The following is a 24225-nucleotide window of genomic DNA, read 5'->3' as shown; positions in this document are numbered from 1 at the left end:
GTTACGTGATTCCATCCAATATTACTAAAATAACTTTATGTTACTGCAATAAAAGCCATTCTATGTTTACCTTCTGAGCGAATTTTGAATAGTTAATGCCCGTCTATTCTTGCAACAGTTTGCTTGTCTCGTTACCTTCTCTACAATACTAGGATGATGCAGCGACATCTGTCAAACTAATAGAAGTTTTTTCTGTTCTAAAGATAGCTGAATTTATGATTTTTCAAAAAATATCTCACATATGTTTACAATGTTTCTTAGAGATTAACATAAAGACCGTTATTATTAATAGATTTGTAGGAAAAGCACAAAGTCAGAATAGCCCTGAATTAATATATATGTTTTGTTTGTAAACTAATAGTGATACGTTGTGTTTGTAAAATAATTAAGGTTCCATTTTAAATGGCATTTAACACACCCATATTTCACCAGCTGGAGTGATAACATCTTTGGTTACCCCTGAGAATGGAAAAAGGCATGTGTAAATAAGAATTTCACAAGAGAGGTAGCGTAAGCAAACGCTAGCAAAACAATAATAAAAATGTCGCGTAATTTCTATTAATTATTGACTATATCTGTTTACAGCTTCCCTTCAGCTGTCGTTTACATTAATTCTTTATTTATACAGCATTCCGCCGGCAGCTCCGTCTACGTATAAAATTCTAACCAAAGTTTTAAATTGGAAATGTCTTAAAATTACGATAACATTTTCCGAAATGCGATTTTAATGAAACAAAGTCTATATTATACTCTGGCCATCAGTGGCAACTAAAAATCTCTTTGGTAGTTTCGAAAATGTGCGCTAATAGTCAGAAAATCAGAAAAGAATTCTAAAAATTGTTGATTTATGTTCAATTATTCTCCTTTAGTCACCTGCTATCTTTTTTTTTAATTTCTTTTGGTTAAACACACCGTCTATTGTTTTATAATACTTATTGTTGTTGAGGGCGTGCGGGAGACAGATGACCGAGTTTAATAGCTCACCGATTTGTGCTTCACATCGGGTGACTTTGATCGTTTCAGACAGTCGTATTCAAGTTTGTTATATTTGGTTATTTTCTATTGGAACGGTTTCGCATTAGTTCACTGACTTCATAAAATATTTTATTTATACTTTACTTAAGTACTTTTTAGGGTTATATTAACAACTGGTTGTCTTTCGCACGCACAAACCCGATTGGGTAGGTACCACCATAATGTCCATTTTTGCCATCAAGCAACATTGTGCTAGTAACGTTTCGTTTCTTTTTGAAAAATATTTTATCCAGTATATTTGCTAAGCATTATGAAGCATAACTGATTGAGTCATGTTGATATTGCTTTACTAAATGAAACTATATGCTCGTCTTCTTGAAAATAACAATTAATAATAAGTTACTCGAACCGTAATTCCTCGCAGCAGTAACATCACACTTTAAGTCAGAAATATGCACACGTAGACGCCATATTCACAATAAACTACAAAATGACCAAAAATCAGAAAATTAAAACCGAAATTTCTGCTGCTAACATTCGTCATTCATGGATGATTTTCGGTAAGACGTTAGCACAGGTAAAGACGAGTATGTCAAAATGACCCTGTATAATGTGTCAGGGTGACTGCAGTACTTTATAGTTCAATGTTCGGCTGATGTTTCTGACTACAATGGGCTATGCTGACCATCGTGGGAGCAGATCGCTTGTATCGTCATTCAATTGCAATCAAAATAGAACTTATCGGTGTATAAAATAAAGCCATATTCGTTTCAACTGACAAGCGGTAAAGATCTCTGGTCAGTCAACATTCTACCTTAATCTCAATCCAATACAATCAGGTGCATTCAGGTCAATTTGCGTGTATAAAAAACGGCAATTGCCTAGACAGCTGTAATAATAATAATATCAGCCCTGTATTATATACTTGCCCACTGCTGAGCACGGGTCTCCTCTACCACTGAGAGGGATTAGGCCTTAGTCCACCACGCTGGCCTAGTGCGGACTGGTAGACTTCACACACCTTCGAAATTCCTATAGAGAACTTCTCAGATGTGCAGGTTTCCTCACGATGTTTTCCTTCACCGTTAAAGCGAACGATAAATTCACAAAGAATACACACATGATTTTAGAAAAGTCAGAGGTGTGTGCCCTTGGGATTTGAACCTGCGGACATTCGTCTCAGCAGTCCGTACCACATCCAACTAGGCTATCGCCGCTTTCTGTAAAATCAGGTGCAATAAGGTGCTTTGCGTGTATAAAATAAAGGCGGTCACCTAGACAGCCGTAGCCGTCGACGTGCAGCACGTAGCCGGGCCCGCAGCCGCACTCGTACGTGCCGTCGTGTAGCTCGCGGCACAGCTGCTCGCACGGGCTGCCCGCGCCGCACCGCCCTGCAACAACACACACTCTTAATACTATTGCCATTAGTGTCATTGTTCATTCATTGTACTCCTGTAGGGAGTGATGCTGGAACCACACGCTTGTGAAGCCTCATTAAATTGTATATGCAATCGTGTGGTAAGGTGTTTAGTGTGGCTTGCGTCTGATTGGCTAGCAACGCTGTTTAAATACCATTGTGGTGTTTTTAATTACATGTTCTTATGTAGATCACTGCGTTCCCCGTTTCTCAGCTGACTGTCCCTTTGTTACGGACTTTGTAATGCAATATGTGATCTTACTCTTAGTAGGGTGGATGGGTAATGCCGGATCACGCTATATTCCCAGTTTCAAAATAACTGGTAAACACGACAACTTTTCCCAATACGAACGACACAACCTGAAGTACCACATTTGTTGGCCATTGTATTAGTTTAAGTTACAGTTTAATAGTAACCTTGAAATAAGAGGAGTACTTCGTAATCCAGCCATACCCCAACGCACTGTATTTTGTTTTAAGAAAACCGAAACATTCTTCCAGGGGCCTTAATAAAGTTATTAACCGACTTTAAAAAAAAGTATGAGGTTATTTTGACGTTCCTAAGAAACACGTAACGCACGCCGCATTTAACATAATAGAAATTGGCATACAGAATACCATTCCACTATAATTTCACAAGGACAATTTAACAAGACACTCATACGAGTTTATACTGTCATAGAAAATAAGGCCCCAGTTGTTAATGCCTGATGTGATGAAACTTGCGGCCATTTATTTATGCAAACACAAAATTAAACCGAAATGGCATGGCATAAAATCTAATGGCATTAATATCTTAATTTTTAACAAGCTAAAATCATTAGGCCCGTATCAATGTGGGCGAAAGATACATTGTTCAAATAGAAATTAATGCTGTGAATAAAAACGACACCGCTCCGGTATACGTTTCCGGGTAATTGATTTTGTATGTAAATTAATATGGGGGCTTATTAGCTACTGAGAATGGAAGTACTTATAAAGGACTAGCTTTTGCTCGCGGCTTAGACCGCGTGAAGGATTTTCCTGGATAAAAGTTCCGCTATATATTTTCCCGGGATAGACAGTAGCCTATAACCTTCCCAGGGCTTTAAACTATCTCCATACCAAATTTTATAAAAATCCGTTCAGTAAATTTTGAGAAAATCAATAACATACAGACAGCCAAAAAAGAGAACTTTGTTTTATAATGTACTAGCTGACCCGGCGAACTTCGTACCGCGTAACAGTCAATGAGTGTCGTGTTACCTTTTAGCTGAACTAATTTAGGCTTTGATGAACGTAATACAACAATACAAAATAATAGAAATATAAAAGTATTTTATTATGATGAATGAAGAACGATGATGAATACATACAGAATGAGAATAAAAATTTAAAAATAATAATAATTAAGTACTTCAAACACATGTCAGAAAAAAAAGATTGAAAACTATGTTGTGCAAATTGGGATACACTCGGATTAATTCATAACAGTGCCTGAACTTTCCAGACATAGACAATAGCTTATCAAGAAAAATCATAGACAACCTATAAAAAGACATTTACACTTCTGTTAACTTGTAGAATAAATCTTAGGTATTATTCCGAGTTAATTTAGATTTTTCTCGATTCGTCTATACACTTCTATTCGAGATGGTCCCTCTCTCCTCCACCCTATTCCTTTCCCTCTCTTACCATTTACAGCTAATATGCGTATGGTGTACTACCGTATGATGGACGGTGAGGCTCGATAATAGATATAGACAAAACGAATGTGAATCTAAAGTAACTCGAATAGCTCAGAAGGAAGAGCAGTTGACTTGTAATCAAATAGTCCCGGGTTCGAGTCCCGGTCCGAGCTATTTTGGATTTTTCTCGATTTGTCTATACACTTTTATTCGAGATGGTCCCTCTCTCCTCTACCTTATTCCTTTCCCTCTCTTATCATTTACAGCTAATATGCGTATAGTTTTTTTTTCTAAAAATTGAATAATTTACACAAATTAATGTCTAAAACAAACAAATATAACAGTACCTAAACTTTCGAGACATTTTACACAAAATAAATTTCTGAACGCACACATGAATAGTTGTTACAGTATTTGACAGGATTGGACAACAAATGTTTGACATGTAATAAACAAAAATGAGCATTTATTGAAACGATTAAGTATTATTACACATATCGAGTTTTCATTGTTTTTAAGATGTATTCTGCTATTCGGGGCGGAGACAAATCCAACGAATCAATAACCATGAAAATTGGTTCAGCAGGTCTCGAGTTATGTGTTGTAACAAACCCGTCATTGTTTTATATATATAGATACTAGCTTTTGCCCGCGGCTCCGCCCGCGTTATAAAGTTTTTCAGGCTAAAGTTTTCCGTTATAAAAGTAGTAGTTTCCCGGGAGCCTATGTTCTTCCCAGGGTCTCAAACTGTTCCATACCAAATTTCATCTTAATACGTTGGGTAGTTTTTGAGTTTAACACGTTCAGGCAGACAGATGCAGCGGGGACTTTGTTTTACCCTTAACATTTTTTTACAAAAAATAGGGATTGGTGATAAAAGGGTATAAATTTAGGGTTGAATGTATTTTTAATGCGACATAATAAAAAAAAATAAAAATTTGTATAGAATTATAAAAAATGTTAAGGGTGGACAACCCTTAACACTTAGGGGTATGAAAAATAGATGTTGGCCGATTCTCAGACCTACTGAATATGCATGCAAAATTTGGTTAAAATCGGTAAAGCCGTTTCGGAGGAGTACGGAGACAAACATTGTGACACGAGAATTTTATATATTAGATACCTTTATAGGTAGATTACACGATACCTTCATAGTTATATTTATACATATTTCTAATTGTATATTAAAAGGAATTCACCTCAGTATTTTTTTAAGGGCACTGCAAAGTCGCCCTTTGTACCTGGTAAATGGTGTAGGGTTCAGATAGTGTCGATTCATATACTGATACTGATAGTGACAAATGATTACCCCTCGCCAGTCGAGACAATTATGCCAGCTTGTTTACAACGGGATATATACAGACTGATTCCGGAATGCACACGTATTTCACTATGGCTTACACCTTGTGTACGGTGATAGGGACACACTATGTGTATTTCATGGAATTTGTATTTTGCCGATTATACATTTTGTAGCTGCGCAGGAGCACACTCGCCAGCCTTCGTTAGTCATTCCGCGTTGAGAGTCAAGTGAAGGACTATTGAGAATAATTTAAAACATAATAATTAGTACCCAAAATCCCCACGCAAATATCCTACTACTGGCGAAAAGCCTTGTGTCTGAAATTATTATTATTATTGTGCGCCATAATATTATGCTATTATGGTTAATTATTAAAATTATATTAAGCGGACAAGCAGGGTGGTTAAGGCCTGTCTATCTCCTTTCTATCTCTGATATATTTGGAGTCATTCAAACTCCTGCGCCTGTACTATGCTCTTTACTAGTACTAAAGCAAAGTTTTGTTTGCGATACCTGGGACAATTTTATGTACATGTTTGTGGTACTTTAATCTCAAACAATTCAATATATCTTAGTAGATAGAGATTGAAATTAAACTAATTTTCGGATTCTATCGCGGTGCTGGTATTTTATTTTCTCCCGACGTTTCGAAGACTTTGCAGCCTTCATGGTCACGGGGGGGACTGAGGTGTTGTTCATCCGTAAAGTCAAAGTTACAATATCTACCTACATTTTACAATTATACAACTTTTTTTAAATTTTAAAATTTTAGCTGTTGGTGGTCCGATCTACGCAGAATGAGCTCACAGTGTCTTGAAGTCTGGCAGCCGGTCTTTTGGGTTCCGATTTAATTAAATGTAGAACTGGATCCCAGGCTTGTGCAAGTTTCCAACCATCTTCCCTATTGAAATTAGGATGTTTTTTAATTTCAATAGCCTCGCGAATCATCCTAGGCAGGAATCGGTGTTCTTTGGCGAGGATTTGTGGCTTGTCTAGTCGCAGATAATGATTGGCGCCTCCCTCAGAGTGTTCAGCGACTGCAGACTTCGTCGAGCGTCGGTGTTTCACGTCAGCTATATGTTCTTTTACGCGGGTCCCTATATTTCTTTTTGTTTGCCCGATATAAGAGAGGCCACAGTTGCAATCTATTTTGTATACTCCCGGTTCTTGTAGAGGTATGTGACACTTGACAGGTGGTAAAATTGACTAATCTTCTTAGGCGGCTTAAAATAAGTTTTTATGGAAGCACGCTTCAGGATGTAGCCAATCTTGTCGGTGACTCCTCTTACATATGGTAATACAACCGGAACACGTTCAACTGTGGCTGGTTTCACTCGGTTTCTGTGACGGCGGCGTGGAATTTGGAGCTTGTTGTCTCGCAGTACTTGCTTGACATGTTGCAGCTCAGCGGCCAGGTGTTTCTCGTCACAGATTCCTTGTGCTCTCTGAAACAAAGATTTGCCCACGGTAGCTAACTGTTTTGGGTGGTGATGAGATTCACCGTTCAGATATTTATCAGTATGGGTCTGTTTCCGATATACAGTATGACTTAAGGTCTGATTAGGATTACGGATGATTAAAACATCTAAGAAAGCAAGAGATTTATTGTGTTCTAACTCCATAGTAAATTGGATTTTATTGTTGATGGAGTTAAGGTGATTTAAAAATGCAGTTACTTTATCAGATGGTAAAATTGTGAAAGTATCGTCTACGTACCGTTTATAAAACCTTGGAGTGACCGGGGCTGTACTCAGGGCTGTCTCCTCGAAGTCCTCCATAAATATATCGGCGACTACCGGAGATACAGGGGAGCCCATCGCTACCCCCTCAACTTGTACATAGAACTGATTATTCCACAACATATAGCCAGATGTAAGGCAATGTTGGAGTAATTCTGCATATTCCACAGGAATGTTATTCTCTGCTAACTTCTTAGATACAATTCTGATGCAATCTTGTACTGGTAAGCTCGTAAAGAGAGACTGGACATCAAAACTGACCATAGTTTCATTGTCAGCTAATTTTAGGTCTTTAATATCGCTGACAAATTGGTATGAATCCTTCACAGACGCTCTAGTGTTTCCTCTAAGTGGTGAAAGCACTTTTGCTACGTGCTGAGCCAATCTGTAGGTTGGTGTGTCGATTTGACTCACTATGGGACGTAGCGGAGCATTTAATTTGTGTATTTTCGGCAACCCATACAGTTTAGGCGGTTTTGCACACGAAGGAACGAGCAAGTTTACGTCAAGATTTAACTTATCGGAGTAATCTTTTATTAAAGAGCTAGTAGCCTTTAATACTTTAGTAGTCGGGTCTGATTTGACTATTTTATACGTACTTACATCCGATAAAAGTTGTTCCATTTTATTATTGTAGTCTGACGTATCCATTACTACTGTCGCATTTCCTTTATCTGCACGGAGAATGGTAAGGTCCTTCATCGATCGCAAGTTCTTTAAAGCGATATATTCGTGTTTTGGAAGATTTGGTTTCGGCACTTTCTTTTGACGCAAAATTGACGAAATGTCTTGGCGTATCGCCTCCGAATCTTCCTGTTTCAAGTTATTTTTGAAGAGACTATTCTCAACATTGCAAATAATGTCTTCATACGGTATCCTTCGTGGAGTAACAGCAAAATTTAAGCCTTTCGATAAAACCTGAATTGTGTTTTCGTCCAATGTTTGTTTTGACAGATTTATTACTGCGCGTTGTCCATGGTTTGCGCGGGAGTGTATCTTATCTATAATATAAATATCTGAACGGATACATACTGATAAATATCTGAACGGTGAATCTCATCACCACCCAAAACAGTTAGCTACCGTGGGCAAATCTTTGTTTCAGAGAGCACAAGGAATCTGTGACGAGAAACACCTGGCCGCTGAGCTGCAACATGTCAAGCAAGTACTGCGAGACAACAAGCTCCAAATTCCACGCCGCCGTCACAGAAACCGAGTGAAACCAGCCACAGTTGAACGTGTTCCGGTTGTATTACCATATGTAAGAGGAGTCACCGACAAGATTGGCTACATCCTGAAGCGTGCTTCCATAAAAACTTATTTTAAGCCGCCTAAGAAGATTAGTCAATTTTTTACCACCTGTCAAGTGTCACATACCTCTACAAGAACCGGGAGTATACAAAATAGATTGCAACTGTGGCCTCTCTTATATCGGGCAAACAAAAAGAAATATAGGGACCCGCGTAAAGAACATATAGCTGACGTGAAACACCGACGCTCGACGAAGTCTGCAGTCGCTGAACACTCTGAGGGAGGCGCCAATCATTATCTGCGACTAGACAAGCCACAAATCCTCGCCAAAGAACACCGATTCCTGCCTAGGATGATTCGCGAGGCTATTGAAATTAAAAACATCCTAATTTCAATAGGGAAGATGGTTGGAAACTTGCACAAGCCTGGGATCCAGTTCTACATTTAATTAAATCGGAACCCAAAAGACCGGCTGCCAGACTTCAAGACACTGTGAGCTCATTCTGCGTAGATCGGACCACCAACAGCTAAAATTTTAAATTTAAAAAGTTGTATAATTGTAAAATGTAGGTAGATATTGTAACTTTGACTTTACGGATGAACAACACCTCAGTCCCCCGTGACCATGAAGGCTGCAAAGTCTTCGAAACGTCGGGAGAAAATAAAATACCAGCACCGCGATAGAATCCGAAAATTAGTTTAATTTCAATGTCTAACATTCGCGTAAACATAAGAAATCATTAGTAGATAGAGTCTATAATAAAAATTAGGCGACACAATCGGCCATCGATTTCTCAGTTTACACGCTCAGAACAAATAAGTCCTATGAAAATTGTAACAGGATACATTGTAGATATTGAAGAAAAGGTAGTATCATCGGTCTTTATTGGAGCAGCAGAAGCCAAAACAACAGTTTTTAAAATTTTTGTCGATCTGTCTGTATATTTGTTCGCGCATCAAGCAAAAACTACTGCATGAAATTGAATGCAGTTTTCACTAATATATTGTTAGAGATCTAACTTAAAATATAGACTACATTTTATTCCGGACACAAGGTATTTTATATCAGAAAAACTTTTCCATGCGGGCAAAGCCGCGAGCAAGAGCTTGTCCCATATTAAAAGCTAAGTTGGGGAGCGACAAAAACCTTCCGAGTTGTCAGAAATTATGATAAACGAGCCGCGGTCGGCACCGCCCCGCGCCCGCACCTCACCCGCGCCCCGACTGAATAAATGTGGCGTACGAGGGAATTTTCCCAGATACCTCCTTATTAAACAGCGCCGTTAGTTGCCAATACAGGTACTACCCAGTGTTAGACACTTGCCCAATATTGCACTTTCCCAGACCAAGAGTTGCATCGTTTGTGTATCGCCTTCTTGATCTAGATTCTAGACTTTCGATTGAGTCCTAATTCATAGGTTACATTTCTATGTAGGATAAACATTTTTACTCGGGTTTGCACTTTCTAGACGGGATGTAAGATAGGCGGCCGATCGCAAAACTGAGAAAAAAAGTTTGAAGGTTTTGAAAAGGTGAAGGTTATCAATTCGACGTGATTTTTTAAAATTTAAACATGATCTTAAAGACGGTAATATTGCCTTTCTCTATGTATAAGTAGCTTTACTTGTCTGGTTATTCAAATTGGAAAGGTATAATATTTATACAGCCGTACTAAGTATTGCGTTTTCAACCTTTAAGAGCACATTTAAAGAAGAGATGGTTTGTTTAGAAATTTTAATTTTATCCAAAGTTATTAAACTCATACATTTGCATAAAAAGCAACACTAAAATAGTAGCCAGCCGTGGTGAAAGGTGAAATTTTCCGACACAACATATAAGTACTAATATGCATAAATGTGGTCTGCAATTCTTTCTAATGATAATTAAATTTTACATAAATTCTACTTAAAGGGAAGCCAGCAGGAATCGGATTATATAGACCCTTTGCAACTGGTAGCCAATCGTTGTACCGCCTAAGCAATTAAAGAATGAGATATTTCTTTGCAGATTGAAGTGGGGCTCAGGGCAAGTGCAAACGCGCCGAGGGTTTACTCGGTCGCCATTAGTTGCTTCCGTAATACCCCAATTTGACGCGCACTCAAGTCTCAACTTGCTGCCGCGACTGTAAAATAAATAACGGAAACTCGTTTGTAAATGATTTTACTCGCAGTTCTATGAAAAAAGTTTTTTTGGAATAAAATTACCGTTGTACATTTCACGGTAATATTGAGACTATATCTTAAGTTGGACCTCTCGCAGTACATCGGTGAAAACTGAATTCAATTCTATGCAGTAGTTTTTCCGTGATGCGTTTATAAACCTACGAACAGATAAAAACTCTAAAAACTGTTATTTTGGCTTCTATTACTCTAATAAAGACCCCCACAATCGTTTTTCTTAAGTATCTATAATGTACAGAATCGACCTGTTAAATTTGATTACAATATGTATTAACAATAGATAGCAAAGGGTTTTAAAATTAAATAAAAATATCTAACGACCCAATTTTGCTAATATTGCTTTCTAAACTAACTCAATAGTAAGCTGTCACATGATTTCCTACGAAACAACCGTGTCCATCCTGATTCAAACAAACATTCATATTGGAAACAGTAGGTATGTATGTAATTGTTGGAAATATCGTAGCTCTATCGCTTCCAAAATTTAAAAGAAGCTAATGAAAAGAATAACAAATAAGAATTTTTCATTTAAATAGAAGTATAGTGCGACCGGGAAAATAAAAAACCTGATATCGGGGCGTCACTTTTGCTTTTCAAGTTAACGTCGTCAGTACAAGGAATTAGTTCCATTTTTACTACATCGAGGTGTTTTATTTTCCTGGTTTCGCTATACGTACACACTGTATAAAGACTCCAGAACAGTTGTAGGCAAGGAATGGCACGCGACAATCCCTACCTAAAAGTCACGTGAGAAATATTTTTTTTCATGAATGATGGCACGTTTATCAATGAAGGTTCATCCCTGATTTAGAATGTAGGATCTAAATATTACAGGCATTTTACCACACAAGGTTAGCAGCTGGCACGTATAAAATAACATATTAATGCCGGTGCATAGGTGTTTAACCACCAGGCCACGTGTGAAGCGATTCATCGAGCCCGTTTATTTCATATCATTGAACGGAAGCTGGCGCGAGTTGCGAGCAAATGGGGAGTTATTTGTATTATGTGTTGATTTTTGCGAGAAATATTCGTAGAAGTGCTGCGTTTTGTGTTTCGGGACAGAGAACGTAGAAAAAAAATCCCATCAGTTTTAAAGAACTACGAGATTCAAAGGTACTTCAAGAACTTCAGTTAGCGGTTCTTGGCAAAAGTTTTATAGCGTTTGCGCGATGCTTAAAGTTTCTGAGCAGACTGTGCGCTTCCAATGTTTTATGTATAGCTATAATTAATGAGACAAGGTGGACAGATGACCTCATAAAAATCACAGGAGGTCGCTGAATACGGCTTACAATAGGGCGATCTGGAAATCTTTGGGGGAGGCTCATATTTATCAGTGGACATGCTGCGGCTGATGATGATAATGATAATAAATGCCCTATTAATAATCTGTGAAAACTGTGATAAATAAATTCGCGTTAATATGGCACATTGAATCTGAAAGATTGAAATTCACATATCGAGGCGCTAAAGCGTTTAATTGTTTCCTTTTCCTTCTGCTTTTCTTGTCCCCTGTCCTTCCTCCTTTCTTCTCCTCCTCTTTTTCCATCGGGGTTTTATTAAAGCGAATTTAACGAGTCATTAGAATCCATATAGCAATACCTACTATTGCAACATATGTATTTCATGGACTTATCTTGCGAAATCTACTTCAACATCTCCACCTGTGTTACAACTCTGCCTACCCTTGTAAGGGAAAATGACTTGCTACGTATGTATGAAACAGGTAACAAAGTAGCAACTCTCCCGCCACTTGCACGGTGCCTGGCGCATCGTGTCAGTGATGGTTTTAATGTGATTTGCTTTGATCCTTTGTCGCATGGATGCCTAGCAAACTATTTGTATTACGTACTCGATTTTAACATATACATAGTGGAGTGCATTATATATAAATTTTCCGTCAGCGCCATAGACTGAACTGTGTTAGTACAATGTAGCTAATGTTCCGGACTATGAAATAATCAATGCTCCCCCCGCGGCCATGAAGGCTGCAAAGTCTTCGAAACGTCGGGAGAACAAGTTAAATATTAAAACCGCAATAAAATAGTATAATTTTAATAATCAATGCTATTATTTTACTTTCCAGGTGCATAGGTAAGTAGTAAGTACGATGTTTTCATTTTTTTGTTTAAATATTGCTAAGTAACCTCTATGTAACCTATGAATATTTTAATTCGTTGTTAGTTCGTATTTGTCATGAAACCTTTAACGTGTAGCTTATATTACCACATTTTGACATAATTTAACATGACCCATATACCTGTTACCAATTTTGGAGTCGGCATGTAATAACCATTTAAATTATTTTTGCTTTTTAGTGGTTTTTGAAGGCGGTTTAATTTTTTGTTAAAAAGTTTTTATGTTTTGCTTTTTTGTGTTATTAATGATCATGAGACCAAATGGCAAACGCCCTTTCAAGCATATAAAGAATTTACTAGGTCAGTCGATACTTCTTCGAGTAACTCCTTGCTGTTAAGGAGTTGTACCTTCTACCATCAGCTCAGCTACATAAGATGATGATTACCATACGCAAGGACTTAAGTTACTTCATAACATTTGCGAAAAACGATGTGTGGGCCTTTAAAATTTGAGGGTTGTCCTCGATTTCTCCAGGATCCAATCTTCAGATCCTTGCTTAGTGACTATGTGACTATAAATTATCTCCATTCGAACAAGAAAAGAATTTTGAAAATCTGTCTACAATTGGCGGAGTAATCGCGTGATAACACACACAAAAACAAACATACAGTCGAATTAAGAACATCCTCCTTTTTTAAAGTCGGTTAAAAATTATAAAAACTGCGTTTAAACTCGGCCCTTGTTTCTCATAATAAACGACGTGTAATTTCCACATAATTATTAGGGAGAAGGAGAAAAACTTCATAAAACGTTCGTGCTTACCGCTATTACGGCTATAACAATATTTCTTCTTAACGAATTTTCGTCATGAGATAAAGGTGCGGTTCTCCTGTGGGCGAGCATTATGCGCGGAATCGTTTGTATCTTACTTATTACCAAGAGCGTCGCCAGCCAATGGTCCCCCGGGGCGGGGCGGGTCAAGTTGATATGGAGAATGAGAAAACTATGAATTTTACACATGTTCCTCCCCCCTCCCCCTCTACCATTTTAAGAATAACATAGAGCAGAGCGTAATTGAGCGTACGGAATATTAGGAATGGAATTGGTGAATTCATTCGAGTTTTAGAATCTTTCGGGGGGGGGGGGCAGCTACCCCTTCCTGTCCCCCCTTGGCGACACCCTTGCTTACATACGTTTCCAAATTCCTTTTCTAATTAATTTACCTTAGCAATGACAACTAAAGAAATTCTATCGGAGTTATTAAGACTTATTTTACTGTTCTCGACATAGCAAAATTAAATGTTACCCGTAAGTAGCTTTAAGATGCGCAAATCGCTTTCAGTGAACCCGCACCCTATTATTTACTTAAGCCGCACCATTGTTACGTATATTGTTTGCAATTAGTCTCTGCCATGCCCATAGTCTGAGCCATAATTTTGGAAAAGGACCATGATATTAAATTTTGGAATGCCAAACAAATTATGTGAAATCGCTGATGGAGTAAAGAAATGCTCTGTTTCATAGGAAGTTTAACGTTAATACATAAGAGAGAGAATTCATTTCTCAGACCGTATATTTTAATTATATGAAAATAAATTGTAACGAACAAGTCACTTATCAGATTAACGTCATGACTTCTTATAAACAGTAGAATCAACACACAGAATTTGAAGATCTTATAAACAGCAAAATCCACACATAGAACTTGGAGACTTTTCAGGAATGTAGATTTCACGACCGCGTTTTCCTTCATCGTTAAAGTGAACGATAATTGATAAACAATTAGAAATAACTTCGAAGAGTCTGCGGACATCCGTTTCATACTCAACTAGGCTATCGTCCTTCGTTTTATAATTTAGTCAAATGTAACTTTATTGTTACTGGCCATGGAGAACCAGATCGTGAGTGTAAAATATAGTTTAGTAAGAGCGAAATCGCGGCGGCCGCAGCGAGTACAGGCGAGACGCGATCGTTTATCAATATCGGCTGCCCTACATCCGCTCCGGCCATTCAATTATCCGCCCTGGAACAATATTTGTACTCTCTCAATCAATGTAGTCGGTTGCGATTTTTTTACTGATTTTCGAATAGGTGAGCAAGTATCTTGTTTTTTGTAAGCGCTACGATACAAAAGTTTGAATTATAAAGACCTATTTAATTAGTTTAATATATAATAATAATATCAGCCCTGTATTATATACTGGCCCAGTGCTGGGCATGGGGCCTCTACTACTGAGAGGGATTAGGCCTTAGTCCACCACGCGGACTAGTGCGGATTGGTAGACTTAACACACCCTCAAAATTCCTATAGAGAATTTCTTAGTTATGAAAGTGTCCTCACGATGTTCTCCTTCACCGTTAAGCAAGTGATAATTCACAAAGAATACACTCATAATTTTTTAGAAAAATCAGAGGCCCTTGGGATTTGATCCTGCGGACATCCGTCGCGGCAATCCGTTCCACACCCATCTAGGCTATCGCCGCTTTTTATTTAATTATTTTAAAGGAAGTCTTTAATTCTCAGATCACTGATTGAAGTGTCGTTCAAACATCGTGCTGCTTAAAGGCAGAAGACTAGTCGCTGGTAGCTTTACGCAAACAAACTGACTAAGGATATACCAGCATATTATTCCATATGAATGAAACGTTTTTGTAAGAATAAAGGACTTTATTAATAAGTAAGGGTGTCGCAATATCATAGTCAAGATTATAGTAGAAGATGCAGTCTCCTAAATCGTTTCTGATACATGATTTTAGAAGAGTGCAGCGACAACTAAATGTTAGAGTGGGACAGGAGAAGACAAGTTATTGAGAAGCATCGAAGATCCGGAGATGGACATTTTATCGAATCCATATGAAATGTTAATTGCATTAAAAAAGGTAGGTATATCTACTAGATAAAACTAACTCCTACTGGATGCAGTAGTTACTAGAATTAACCCAGTACCCGATTTATTTCAAAGAACAGTCGTGCCATGCACAGCTGTGTCCAAAATTTAAATGTGGGAATGTTACACGCATTGGTTACAGCAGACGACAATAACACGAGACCTAAGAAATCTTATGCTGGGTACAAACCAATTGAACGAACTCGAGGGAATGATTTCGCACGCTCGCCGTAGATGAGTTCAATCGTTCACTCGCACTCGTTCGCGTTCATTCATTCGTGTTTGCTCGATTAACCGCTTTTACCTATTGGAGTTCATATCTAAAGCAGGTTTTACACGCGGCACGATACGATTGGAATAAAACGGAAAGACAGAACTGTATTGTTTTATGCCACGCGCAGTCTAAAACTCCGTTCAGATGACGAGCGTTAGACGCGCGTTGATAACAGCTAGTATTTTGCATGTATTTTGATCTTGTAGATGTTAACGCGCGTTTAACACTTGTCTTTGAAACAGGGTTTAATTGTAGCGTGATTGTTCAGCTTCAATCGAATGATTTCTGCGTCTGTAGCTATTGAAGGGTCTAGAGGAATGTCCTTTCGATGATTGTTAAAATTTGCAAAGGTTTCTTATTTTATGTTCTTAGTTCATATATATCGTAGTCGGGAGGTAGTTTTCTATTTTTATTGAACAGTAGCATGTCATACACTAAAATTGTTATTTTTGTGGCAATTTCATCAAGAAACTCATAAACATTAATTGCCAAAACACGGTTTGCACCATGTCCAGACAGCGTGGTCCCTCACTTATCACCACTTACACCACTCTACGAATAAATTGCTGCCATTTACGTTGATGGCCTTTCGTGGCGGGACATTTAATTATTTATTCGATTCCAAGATAATAGCTTTATTGCGGCAACAATGGAATGTGGCCAAATGAGGTCGCGAGCGGCACACGTTCCGTTTATTGTGCGGGTTATTTTTTCGCACTTTTATAATCAAATTGTGCTGTTTTCAGTGGTGATGCCTTTTTCATTGTTACGTTGTCGCTTTCAATTTAAATGCGAATGAAATTTAATGTGCGGAATGTTGGGTACACAGTTTTTTTGTTTGATGTTCCATTGTCGTTTTAAATGTTGCACGGTTTATAAAGTTTTGGCGATATTGTCCGATGTCATTTAAAAAATTTGAGTGATTTTAACCATGCAATGTATGGCCATACTCGTGAATTTAATGTGATAGTTTATAAGAGGTAAAAATATTTGCTGCAATACGTAGAATATATTTTTTTAATGGTATTAAGAATTTAATTTGATTTGAATATGTTTTCAAAATCAAAATCAATTTTCATTGGTGGTGGTAATAGATCTCTAAATGAGCCACGTATATATTATGTTAGAAATAAGACATAATATCTCCAATGGTTAATAAATATAATTTGATTGTACCTATAAGGTACAAAAACAGTCTTGTTATCACAGCTTTACTCCGTCCTTAGATAAAAAAAGGTCTATGAATAAGGGGGATGGTATTTTCTGTGCATTTTAAAATGTGTAGTACTTACGTATTTATATTACAAAATTTTGAATCAAGACTCCGACGAAATAGGTAATATGAATTTGTAAAAGTTTCCATTGGACGTTGAATTTTTCATTTTAACCACTGCAAATATGTAAACAGTGAGTCGTCGCGAAAAGAAAACTGGAATATATTTTACTTCGCAAGTATGAAGCGAATGTAACCAGCACGGTCGGAACTGTTGGTGGACAAATAAAATACTGCTTTGACTACTCGGTTTATTTTATTGCCAAGAACATTAGTTTGAATTTTACTTGCTTATTGTTTGCATGATTTTACAGCATGACGTCATTTTCTTATATATACACTCACGCTCTTTGTTCTCAAATCGGCAATTTAGATCCAATTAGTGTGCCCATTTTTCGCAGTGTGTATTCCGTAGGTATCATGATGGTGGCGAGCCAATTGCGTCATTATCTTAGGTAAAATAATCACGACTGCATTAATGCATTCTTAATACCACAACCATGTCTATTCAGGGACCGAAAGAATTAATGTATCTAAAGAAATATTTACCTAGTTTTAAAATATCTCGTTCGTATTCGGTGAAATTTACAAAAATAAAATGTTTATGTGAAAAGAATATATTCATTCACATTTAAGATTTACCATATAATAATAGTAATTTCCCAATCATTACACAGATGTCAAATTGATTTTTTAATGGCTGTGTCCTTGCCCAAGGCGGTCGTGCTGTTTGTCCCGAGCTGCCAACACTAGCCTGCCGGTTCCGGTGAACACGGTCATCTTGCAGGAGTGCATCTGCGACGCCACTTGACCACCGCTATCATCCATTTGTGTAAATTGTACATACTAATTATCTCCTTTGTCACAATAATGTACAGTCCACATTTGTTTAGATTTACCTCAGCATCAACAGCTGCAATATGTTACTGAATTTATACAATAAGACTCCACGCACGATCTAACTAACAATGGATATAATTCTCAAACTATGCATTAGAGAGTGGGTCACAAAGCTGTAAAGGTTACATCTTGGTGTATTTGTGGCTTATTGTTTGTTGTATTAAGTTGTTAAGTACTAATTGCCCAACAATAAGTTGTTTGTTTATTGTTTAGGCTAGACAAACTCTTGAACACAGACTAAGTAGATACTATGTTAGAACAATATGTCTTTCAATAAAGAGATATAAATAGAATAATGGTATCTAAGCTATTTCATGTAAGAAAAATGGGACTTATTTCTTTTGCTGTTTTCCTGGTAACTATCACAGATTCGTACTAAGACATAAATCCAATAAATAAATTATAATTAATCACCTTTATTTTTGTACTGTTATATATTGTTTAAAATTAAAGCCAAAACGGTATGAAGGTTAGGGGGGCCAATTCCGTCTACGGGGGTATATCCGTCTATTTGCAATCACGGGCGGTCTAATCGAAGGGCAGCTTTGATGGTGGTATAGGTAATAAAGGATTTTTTGACTTCCTTACCTGTATGGCTATCGAATCTGTCGCCCCTATAGAGGGAATTCGACCCCCCGACCTAATTAAACTTTACAATATAAGTGAGATTCTACAATAGGTTTGATTAAACGTCGCGTGGAAAAATGGTATAAGGTGCGTTCGGGTAAGATTGGATACGGGGTAAGATCGTATAACGAAAAAATACCACGAATCTGTGGTTATTTTTTAGTTTAAGCAACATAGGCGGCTACGTTGTCTCTTTTTGTCCCGCCCTATATACCACAGTTGATGCTATGATCTGGAACGGGTGCGCTGTGTGCATTGAAACAAAAAAGGTGGATTTCGTTCTTCTTAACATTTTTGAGACTTCTATTTGATTTTGTGGACCTTATCATACTAGCATTAGAACCGTTATTAGAATGAAGTCCGAACTTACCGCGCGAAGGTCCGATCTTTTCTACGGGTTTTTAATTTCTATACAGATATTATCATCTATTTTTAAGCTTACACAGAGAGAATTGGTAAATGATTAAATTATCACATAAAGTAGTATTAATAATAACCAGTTCCCTGTATAAAATGTTGGTATCGCTTAAATATTTTATGAGAAAAAAATATTTTCGAGACTCCTCGCAACACACCGAAAAACCGTCCGAAATGACCCGAACACAGTATACTCGTATGCCAGTACAGCTAGACCCGTTCGTGTAGCGCACCCGCAGATAATATTGGGGTCAATTTAAATCGGCGCTGTTCGTAACTGGGTTTCCTACGCAGTCAAGGGGAAACGCTAGCTGAATAAAAGTTTAAAAACAATTACTATTTTTTAAGTAATCCGAGCCGAAATTTAATTGGAAATGCACATGTTTATAAAAAAAATAATAATAAACGTTGTATTTTCACTATTCATAGGTGCTTATAACCGTTTAAAAATTGTCAACATCATCATCATCATCAGCCACATAATGTCCACCGCATGGGCCTCCCCTAAAGATTTCCAGACGGACCTGTCGAAAGCGGCCTGCATGCAGAACGTTTCTGCGACCTTTATTATTAAAATAAAATTAAAATCATTAAAATTGTGAATTGCATTCGACTTTGAATACCTCGTCTAGCCATAAATACAAGTACTTGTGTAATACAATATTGATTTGATGTTTGTATATTCAGAAAGTTGGAGCGCCTGCTAGGTCGTCTGGAGGCCACGTACAAACGAAACAAAGTTCTTTTCAAGATTTCACTACGCGAAACTAACAAAAAAAAAAACTATTTTCAGTTAGTGTTCCGATCGAACTTGTATTACTATGTATTTTTCCCACGAGACAAGTTATAATATGAGTTAATTAAGTACAAAAATAATTGAAACATTTATTTTAATTGTTTGATTGGGTCAAAATTTATTGACTGGACTGAACAAGGCCAAAAGTATATTTGCACTTTATATGCACTTTAATACATATGTATATCGGCAGACTTAATGCAAAGGCATTTTCTCCCAGTCAACTTTAGGGTGGTGCAAAGATAAATATCTATCTCGCCTAACCAAATAAATGTTAGATGATTTGAGATCCACTTTTAATGAACGTTCCTTGTAATATTTTCTTTATTACATTACTTTACATTATTTCTACACAAGATACATATAGTAGGTTATAGGCATATATTTTTTCTGCATTCATTGATATTTGGTTGGTAATGAGTGCACAACAGTCGAGCTTCTATTAAAATCCGTAGAAATGGCGTTGAAAGTAAACAGTCGTGCGATAGCGGCACGGTCGTAGCATTGCTCACGCGCAGCCAGTCTGTATCGATCTACAAATTCGTACGAATTAGCGATACAGACGCGTTGATGTAGTGCGACTTTGTTCAGCCAACTTGAACACGTCTTTATAATAAATTATTGTGTTTTCGTTTTGCTTTTATTGTGTATATCCATCGTCCATAAACCCCCACAATCCAAGGAATATCATGAGTACACTTTATAGTAGAGGATTAAGAAACCTAGAGAAGTGCAAGCGTTCGATTGTAAATGACCTGTAGCATTTCCATCAGTACTGCGATCAGCTATTATCAGCTGCCAATGTATTTGACACGACAGAGCACTATAGCGGGCACAATGCGGTCAGAGGCGATGTCAACACACGGTAATTCCGAATCCCTTGCAGTGCGTGTATTTGCAGTGAGCCCCGCCTCCTTTCCGCTCCCCTCCGCAGGACCCCGGTACTCGATACGCCGTCCATTATGTCATTTTGATCGGGACTACGAGTTTCTCCTGAATGGCCGGTGCCTGTAGGGTTGTCGAATTCAGATTTCAGTTTCCTGAAGCCAGTATATTATGTAAGATAATTTTACAATAGAAAAACAGTAGTAAAATTAAGTAAAGGTATAATTACAAATATTTATGGAGCAAATAATTTTATAATCATTGTCTAAATGACTTCATAATGATATGTTAGCTGTGAAAATACATAAGAATTGTTACAAGTAGGTACCTAACTTATTGTTTTTTTTTTTTGTAAAAGCACTATTTCCTGATTGTTGAAATATTTAGTTTTTTGTTAGTAATTCTTTCAATACGAATTATTTAAATTCACATCCTATAATTTGTAATGTGGCAGCCCTACCGGCAGATCCTTGACCCGACCGCCGCGCCTGCTCCTTGGCATAATAGTGCGGCTCACAATAAGAACGCTCGAGCGGGGATTTTGTTTACAATGCTTTTATACGAATTTTATAGAAATATTCAATACTGTTATAAATTGGTTTACGGTAAAAACTCATTACTATCGCCACCACGGCGGTCACGTGACAGATTTTATTGATTTACCTTGGATTGTGAACTTTGCGGTATCAAAGAAGCGAAGTGAATAGAAACTAGTAATTTTATAGTTTAGTATTCAACGGCGTCTTAAAATACTCTTGAATAAAGTATATCAAAATAGATAAATAAAAGATTATTTAATTTAAAAATAGGACATTATTCTTAGTTTAAAACGTCCAAGTGAACAAAGTTTTGGATTAAGTATATGTAATATAAATTATAATTATCAAACACTGACTTGCGTGTGACGGGTCGGCCACTTCCCTACAATATGGTTGAGGAGGCCGATGGCTGGCACATGCGTCATACTCGTGAACAGGTGCTGCTTGTGTGGACTATTCTGCCTATTTCGCTTACAATTTCTAATTGCTAGAGGTGCTAAGAGGAAATAATTATAAAGATAATAGAGAAAATTCATGATTCCTGAGAGGGTCAGTCATATGAAAATTTAAATTAATTTATTCCTTATTTCACGAACCTATAAATGAACTACTCTAAACAACAATAAAAAACCAATTGTATTTTTTTTCTCTTCTCACTTTATCATGTACTGTAAGTCTTTACCCTAAACTGATTGAAAAAAGCAACATCAGAGTTTCTTGCCCGTTCTTCTCTGGTGAGAACTGCTTTCCGAACTGGTGGTAGAGTTAATATTGACGAAATCTAAATAATGTATAACATTTTACAGATTCAAATAAATCATTTCACTTCATTTCACAGCCATGAGCGTGGCTAAAGGGGGGGGGGGGTTGTCAAAGTTGGGAGGTCACAGTATTTAAACCAATTTAATTGCATGATATTAAATCATGATTCTACATAGATAAAATATTGATTACATCAGCTCTTCATTATGATATAACGTCTCACAGCTGGCCTCCAGACTTTCTACTATTGAAAGTATTTAATTTCACCCACCTTTCATACAGATAAATTAATCATTATATATTATGTACTTACTAGTTCCTTTCCTAGATCTTTCTATTAGCTTAACTTTCTACGACTTTTTGCAAAAGCCGAGCCGACGGCGCGACGTTGTGAAGAGCGTAATTAAATGTGGATTATACAAGAACAAGGATTACGTAAGCGCTAAAGGAAACGTTAAAATAATTAAAAACACTCGTAAAGAGCGCGGAGATCGTCGAGACCTGTTAACTACGTCATTTTAAAGCTTTTATTCTCACTTATTAAAACGGCCCTAAACGAGCCGGCTTTGGGACAACTGTTTAATATTCGCAAGAATTATTTGAATGATGTAATAATGAGATAAGTAATTATTTCGTAAATGTTTGTTTGTCTTATTTGATTGTTTGTAATTTGCGGAGATGAGAAATAATTAAGGATGGTCTGCCACTATTATTCTCTGTCTCGTTATTGCCAACTTAAAATCGTCCTTTCATCTCGTGTCGTAGAAATCGCGCGAGAAATATTTTTATAAAATTTCTACCTTTCTCTCCTGTTGATGTTAACAAGTTGTTAATTTTTTGTGATAAGTTTATCAAACCATTGAAGCCTCACATTTTTAAAACTTCATAAAATTGTTTCATGAAAAAATATAAAGAAAAGCCTTTGATATATCTTTAAAACATATCACTAATCAGAACATATTATAAAATACAATAATAAAGGAATTAGCAAAAACTGTATATTTTTGCAGTAAAACACGCAATAAAAATACTAAAAACTCTGAAGGCAAGCTTCGTTAGGAGCCGATGTTTCTTTGGTCACATCCTATAGTTAAGGTCTAATGTAAGTTTTATATTAAATTGTGCTACAGATGACTCCAAAAGATACTTCGGGCCAAATATTTTCCTGACTACTAACTAATCATGTTGATTATGAAAAATCTACAAACCTTGGAAAGCGGCTTCAAAGACCACGGGATCCTGTGTGGGCGCGCGTGCTGTGGCGGTGACGAGCAGCGCGGCGAGCAGAGCGACGAGCGGCGCGGCGAGCGGTGCGGTGAACGTAGCGGCGCGCGCGACACGCGGCGCGGCCATCTCAGCACTACGACATGCCATCTCCGCCCATACTCGACGCACGCGCTACTTCTGTCAACAAAAAAGTTCATATAAATACCTAATTAATTGAACTAAATCAATTCCACCAGCTAATACTTTAGTATAGCGTTATTAACTCATGAAACAACGTTGTGACAAACTTTAATGCGCGAGACTAGTTCAACATCATGCAGTTATAAATAATTATAGGTTTTAAGTCGAGTATTACTCTTTAGGTTAATACCTAATTTTAACATTCGTTATACGTACTCCAAATGTTGAGTAGCTTTACGTACCTACTTTCTAATATTATTTATTAAGTCGGTCCCTTTTACATTAATTTCAATTATGAATATTAATAATAGTAAAAGCAGTGTTGTACCTTGGTTGGGGCGGAGGGGGTCTGCGGGAGTTCTAAGTAGACGACAATATTAAATTAAATAAAACATATTTTATTTTGTCTAGTTTTCTTGCACATACGAGTGGCAGGATATACTTTTATTTTTGAAATTAGCTATTTTGCGTCACTGGATAAAAGGTATTATTTAGTAAAAACGTTGTACCATGTTTACAATGATTACAAGTCACTAAACTAAGGATTTGAAAGTAATTCTATGGATGTAAGTATGTTATACCTACTTACGTGCGGTAAGAAAGTGAGGTATCAAGATCGTAGGTTAAAATCGGTTAAGAAAAATAATTCTAAGGGCTCAGCGTCAGGAACAAGTGTTTCCGTAGCTTAAGAACCTATACTGTTACTAACTGTATCCTATTTACTGTACATTTTTATCGAGTTAAAGCAAGTTGGTGCGCAGAAAATATACTGCATAGACTAAAATATTTTGTGAATAGGTCCTTAGAGCTAGATTTTCTCAATAATATTCGATATACACAATGTGA

At 37.1% G+C, this 24225-nt stretch overlaps 1 protein-coding gene across 1 annotated transcript in view; it reads right to left on the bottom strand.

Moving 5' to 3' along the window:
* Nucleotides 1-23370, bottom strand: part of LOC119190692 — a 93360-nt gene extending 69990 nt beyond the window's left edge. Inside the window, exons 1-2 of the mRNA XM_037443094.1 lie at nucleotides 23181-23370; nucleotides 2250-2366 (exon numbers count right to left, since the gene is read on the bottom strand). Of these exons, the coding sequence (XP_037298991.1) occupies nucleotides 2250-2366; nucleotides 23181-23346 (283 nt within the window). The 5' untranslated portion in view covers nucleotides 23347-23370. The remainder of the gene's footprint in view (nucleotides 1-2249; nucleotides 2367-23180) is intronic.
* Nucleotides 23371-24225: the final 855 nt, after the last annotated feature.

The sequence above is a fragment of the Manduca sexta genome, chromosome 5 (genome assembly GCF_014839805.1).
Source record: "Manduca sexta isolate Smith_Timp_Sample1 chromosome 5, JHU_Msex_v1.0, whole genome shotgun sequence".
In the NCBI taxonomy this organism is placed as follows: Eukaryota; Metazoa; Arthropoda; class Insecta; order Lepidoptera; family Sphingidae; genus Manduca; species Manduca sexta.
Note: the sequence above shows the minus strand (reverse complement) of the source record. Positions and strands in the feature narration are given on the sequence as shown.